The 6,229-nt window shown below is 45.5% G+C and overlaps 1 protein-coding gene across 1 annotated transcript; it reads right to left on the reverse strand.

Annotated features, from left to right (window-relative positions):
• Window positions 1-3,315: 3,315 nt before the first annotated feature.
• On the reverse strand, window positions 3,316-5,783 carry LOC111967170 (nocturnin-like). The gene is made up of 4 exons (XM_023992032.2): window positions 5,639-5,783; window positions 4,838-5,113; window positions 4,418-4,421; window positions 3,316-3,956 (listed from the first exon to the last, which is right to left on the reverse strand). The coding sequence occupies exons 1-4, from the start codon at window positions 5,649-5,651 to the stop codon at window positions 3,335-3,337; spliced, it is 915 nt and encodes a 304-aa protein (XP_023847800.2). The 5' UTR covers window positions 5,652-5,783; the 3' UTR covers window positions 3,316-3,334.
• Between the last annotated feature and the right edge of the window lie 446 nt (window positions 5,784-6,229).

The raw sequence follows: 6,229 nt of genomic DNA on the forward strand, positions 1-6,229 counted from the left end.
GGAAGCTAGTCTTCAAACTGGAGCTGCAGTGCCCTCCGTCCTCCACATCAGAAACCAGGAAGACAAGAGAGGAAAAGGGACTTTGTAAACATACTCTTTAGAAGCTCGTTGGAACTCAAACGACAGGCAAGCCTAAGATTGTAAATCCTTTTTTAAAATCAAAAAAATAATATAAGGAAGGTCTTTGTGTAAAACCTTTTTGATACTCTGCAGCAGGTTACGTATGATGTATTCGAAGTTCGATGCAACTGCAGTTCTTTTGTATCATAGTTGGAATCTTTGCTTTGGCTTTTCATCTGACTTTGTTGGTTCCATTTCAGTCTGTATGGCTATCGGCAGTAGTAGTACACACAGCACTGTCCCTCAACCTCAATGTTCTTTTGTGTTTCTTTTTTACTGTTCAGGTTTGGGAGCGAAAGGATGTTTGTGTCAAGAAAAGACGAATTTAGATAGTATATCCCACATTTACGCTATTTTCTTGTACTCGCTGTATTGATGTAGATTTAAACTGAAATGTATTATAAAAACTAACATGAATAGAAAATCTCGTCTCAGTCAATGCTTGTTGGCACTGAATCGCTTTCAAATACTTACAAATATTCAGTTGGATTTAGTTGGTCTTGTTGATAGTACATTTTTTGAAGCTGAGGTTCCTGTACGGCTGCAAGCCTGGACCCTGACAAGCGTCTAAATGGTTGCTACACAAGGGGCTGAAAGGTGAAAACGGCACCGTAAACACCTGTATCCTCCTTAAACCAACCAGGTCTCGCATGCTCACATTTGGTTTTACATAAATAGGGAAAATTCTACCTTTTTCTGCGTTATATTCATCTCCAGCACACCACCAACATCATTGTGAGATGGCACATTGTTTTGTAGTAAAAAAATACAATGACAATTAGTTGGCAATGCCTATCATAATTGGTTAAAATCACACGATGCGGTCATTGGAAACACTTTGTTCCCTTAAGTGCACACTTTCACTCAATGGCAAATGTCCCTGTGAATATATGCTGACATAGCAGTACATGCCATGCTGCTGCTAATACTATTGTCTATACCAGGGGTTCTCAAACTTAATGGTCTGGGATCCCTTTCCTGATAGCAAATATCATCAGCCCCCCCCCCAAAAATAAAACAGCACAACTTGAGTGAAGGGGAAAAAAGCATACAGGAGTTTTACTATGACCTTGGCAGCGCATAGCCGGACAAACAAGTCTCGGGCTCTGGGAAGGAACATTTAAAGGCCCGACTCTTGGCATTTCTCAAGCTAAATTCCTATAATTCTACACATTGTCATGGGGCGGAGATTTGTTGTTTGAAGTTTTGAACATCAATACAGTGGCTTGTGAAGTATTCACCCCTTGGCATTTTTCCTATTTTGTTGCCTTACAACCTGGAATTAAATAGATTTTTGGGGGTGTTTGTATCATTTGATTTACACAACATGCACTTTTTTTTTTGTTTTTTGTGTGAAACAAACAAGAAATAAGACAAAAAAACAGAACTTGAGCAGGCATACTATTCACCCCCCCCAAAGTCAATACTTTGTAGAGCACTTTTTGCAGCAATTACAGCTGCAAGTCTCTTGGGTATGTCTCTATAAGCTTGGCACATCTAGCCACTGGGATTTTTGCCCATTCTTCAAGCAAAACTGCTCCAGCTCCTTCAAGTTGGATAGGTTCTGCGTGTACAGCAATCTTTAAGTCATACCACATTGCTGGTGTACAGCACTCTTAAGTCATACCACATTTCTCAGTTGGATTGAGGTATGGGTTTTGACTAGGCCATTCCAAGACATTTAAATGTTTCATATTAAACCACTAGTGTTTGCTTTAGCAGTAGCTTAAGGGCATTGTCCTGCTGGAAGGTGAACCTCCGTCCCAGTCTCAAATCTCTGGAAGATTGAAACAGGTTTTCCTCAAGAATTTCCCTGTATTTAGCGCCATCCATCATTCCTTCAATTCTGACCAGTTTCCCAGTCCCTGCCGATGGAAAAACATCCCCACAGCATGATGCTACCACCACCATGCTTCACTTTGGGGATGGTGATGAAAGGTGTTGGGTTTGCGCCAGACATAGCGTTTACTTGATGGCCAAAAATCTCAATTTTAGTCATCTGACCAGAGTACCTTCCATTTGTTTGGGGAGTCTCCCACATGCCTTTTGGCAAACACCAAACATGTTTGCTTATTTTTTTCTTTAAGCAATGGCTTTTTTCTGGCCACTCTTCCGTAAAGACCAGCTCTGTGGAGTGTACAGCTTAAAGTGGTCCTATGGACAGATAATCCAATCTCCGCTGTGGAGCTTTGCAGCTCCTTCAGGGTTATCTTTGGTCTCTTTGTTGCCTCTCTGACTAATGCCCTCCTTGCCTGGTCCTTGAGTGTTGGTGGGTGGCCCTCTCTTGGCAGGTTTGTTGTGGTGCCATGTTCTTTTCATTTTTAATAATGGATTTAATGGTGCTCTGTGGGATGTTCAAAGTTTCTGATATTTTTTTATCACCCAACCCTGATCTGTACTTCTCCACAACTTTGTCCCTGACCTGTTTGGAGAGCTCCTTGGTCTTCATGGTGCCACTTGCTTGGTGGTTCCTTTGCTTAATGGTGTTGCAGACTCTGGGGCCTTTCAGAACAGGTGTGTGTGTGTGATATATATATACACACACATACTGAGAACATGTGACAGATCATGTGACACTTAAATAAAGTCCACTTGTGTGCAATATAACTAATTATGTGACTTCTGAAGGTAATTGGTTGCACAATATATTATTTAGGGGCTTCAAAGCAAAGGGGGTGAATACATATGCACGCACCACTTTTCCGTTCTTTATTTTTTTCATTTCACTTCACCAATTTGGACTAATTTGCATATGTCCATTACATGAAATCCGAATAAAAATCCATTTAAATTACAGGTTGKAGACAACAAAATAAGAAAAACGCCAAGGGGGATGAATACTTTGCAAGGCACTGTATCCTGAAATTCTACGAGGCAGTTTTAAAGCTTAAATTACAGTTTAAGCTAATTTACTGTAATTCTACACATTTTGTTATGAGGCAGAGAGATGTTACAGCTTTAAAACTATCCTGCAATTCTGTTTCTTCTTCCATGAGTCAGTTTATATTTTATTTTATATATTTTTTTACCCTTTTTTCGTGCTATCCAATTGGTAGTTACAGTCTTGTCTCATCGCTGCAACTCCTGTACGGACTCGGGAGAGGCGAAGGTCGAAAGCCGCGCGTCCTTCAAAACACAACCAAGCCGCACTGCTTCTTTTCTTTACACAATGCCACTTAACCCGGAAGCCAGCCGCACCAATGTGTTGGAGGAATCACCGTACACCTGGCGACCGTGTCAGCGTGCACTGCGCCCGGCCCGCCACAGGAGTCGCTAGTGCGCGATGGGACAAGGGACATCCCTGCTGGCCAAACCCTCCCCTAACCCAGACGACGCTGGGATCTGAGCCAGCCGGCTGCGAGGTGATAGCCGTCAGGCTCTGCAGCAAGTCAGCCACCCCCGGGCACCCCTCAGCCTCTCCCAGCCGCTCCCAGCCGCTCCTCGCCTTCAGGTGGGTCACGGCCATGCACAGCCTCTGGCCTGTCGCCCGGCAACACAGCGTTTGCACGACGGCCACCTGATTGGTAGGCAGCATCATGGAGGAGAGATGCAGGTGGGAGGTGTGGAGAAGGCTGAAGCATGAGCGGCGGTAGAAGAGAGCACAGCTATCAGGGCCGTTGTTGCTGGCCACATCCAGGCAGGGGGACCAGGGCTTGGGCAGGAAGGAGCTTTGGTAGCCCGGGCTGGCCAGGATGGGCTGGAAGGTGTCGTAGTAGTGGTCCACTTCCTGAAGACACAGGATGTCCGGGCGGTAACTGAGGATCTGCTCCAGGTACTTCCTCTCAGCCCAGATCAGAGCTTCCAGAGGACAATGCGCAAAGCCATCTTCGCCCCCCCTAGAGCTGAGAGGAGAGAGAGCCGTTAGCAGGGACCAGTTTGGCTCAGTTGTAGAGCATGGCGCTTGCAACGCCAGGGTTTGTGGGTTCGATTTCCACAGGGGACCGGTACGAAAAACGATGAAAATTTATGAACTCTACTGTAAGTCACTCTGGATAAGAATGTCTGCTAAAAGACTAAATTGTAATGTGTAAATGTAGTTAGCTGACATTACCAGAGTAGACATAACCGTATACTGTTGTACACTTCTCCCCATTTCTGATCYTGAACGCTGAGCAGTACCATGTTCTGCAGTCTTGAGACCAATCGAGTGTACAACACATTAGGAACACCTGCTCTTTCCATGACATAAACGGACCGGGTGAATCCAGGTGAAAGCTACGATCACTTATTGATGTCACTTGTAAAATCCACTTCAATCAGTACAGCTGAAGGGTAGGAGATTTTTGAGCCTTGAGACATGGCTTGTGTYTGRGTGCCATTCAGAGGGTGAATGGGCAAGACAAAAGATTTAAGTGCCTTTGAACGGMGTATGGTAGTAGGTGCCAAGCGCACCGGTATGTGTGTCAAGAACTGCAACTCTTCGTTTTTACGCTCAACAGTTTCCTGTGTGTGTCAAGAATGGTCCCCCACCCAAAGGACATTCAGCCAACTTGACAGAACTGCGGGAAGCATTGGAGTCAACATGGACCAGCATCCCTGTGGAACACTTGACACCTTGTAGAGTCCATGCCCTGATGAATTGAGGCTGTTCTGAGGGCAAAAAGGGGTGCAACTCAATATAAGTAAGGTGGTCCTAATGTTTTGTACACTCAGACATACAGATGCTCTGGTGGTCTGTAATCTGCAGTACTCTATCATCCATCAGAGGTCTATGTACCTTGAGCTAGGATGTTCCACATCATGACCTGTATGGATGATGTGTTCTGCTGCTCATGGTTCCTGTATTGGTGCTGGTGTGTTGGGTTTGCAAGGTAGACCAGGTACCTGTGTGGCCAGGCCGGCCGGTTCTGGAGGGCTTCCACACAGTCTCTGAGCAGCTGGTCTGGGTTGGCCTGCTCCAGGCCCTCTGGGTCCTGGTCCGAGTCCTGGTGCTCTGAGTAGTAGTCCTGCTGGGCCAGGGTACCAAAGAGCCTGCTGCTGCCCATCGGACACACTGGGGACACAGAGACAACATATTAGAGATACAAAACACTGTACACAAACCGTGTGCGCACATAATCCCACCTACATACACAAACTCCCCTGACAGCTCATGAGACATTGTGAAACATGAGMGCAGAGAGTAATCCTGTTCACTCCTGTCAAGTTACCCAGCAGTCAGCATAGACTGTCTGTGGTGCAGATGTCTCTTAGGCTCTCACATGAAAGATCATGTCCGAATCCGACTAAATCGAACATCTGTAATCACTCAGTGTAGCATGGAATGCTCTTAGGTTGACAAATCAACCGCAACACATTATTTTGCTCCGTTTACCACAATAAATGTTCACAGATTAGAAAGGCTAGCAAATTCATAGGACACACCCTTTTGACAACAGTCAGGCTCGGACTCATCCTCTGCGTACCTTGGAAGCCATTTTGTGAGTGAATAGCTAGAAAGAGGACAGAGAGAGAGAGAGAGAGAGAGAGAGTAGACAGGGACTGGATATAAAAGAGAGACACAGATATGTGGTCTTACCCATCATCTCCATCCTGAGAATATGTCAGTGTGGTTTGGTGATTGTCACCACTGTTTAGTCTTGTCTGAGAAAATCAGAACTCTCTAGCTCTATTCTACTTTGACGAGCTCCTTCGCCGTCTTTCTCCTCCCTCAGGGGTTTCTGATTTTCTCTCTCACTCAATTCGGACAATCTGACTCCTCCCAATTCAGTTCTCTGCTGCTTTCAGTTCTCTCCGATTCMGTCTTCCCCAATTTCTCTCTCTCTCCGTCTCAGTCCCTCTCTAGGGTTCTGTGTCAAGTGTGACATTCCAGCTGGTGACGGTGTGACAATTTAGACCCAGTAAGCCTGTCTTGAGACTGACTAGAGGAGTAGAGGGGGACTATGAGGTCATTATCATTGCTAGTCATAAGTGACAGTGACAGTGAGGGTTTCACAGCTAGTCAGGTGGAGCTGACAGACAGATGTATCTGGACACTTGAAAAATCCACAGGGGGTGGGAGGTGGGCAGTAACACACACACATGCACACACAGGTTTAGAGTTCCGGGGGCATGGGTAGGGGAGTTACTCAATACCCAGGACAGAGTGTTCCAATGCAGGATCATGTTT

This window comes from Salvelinus sp. IW2-2015, linkage group LG8 (genome assembly GCF_002910315.2).
Source record: "Salvelinus sp. IW2-2015 linkage group LG8, ASM291031v2, whole genome shotgun sequence".
In the NCBI taxonomy this organism is placed as follows: Eukaryota; Metazoa; Chordata; class Actinopteri; order Salmoniformes; family Salmonidae; genus Salvelinus; species Salvelinus sp. IW2-2015.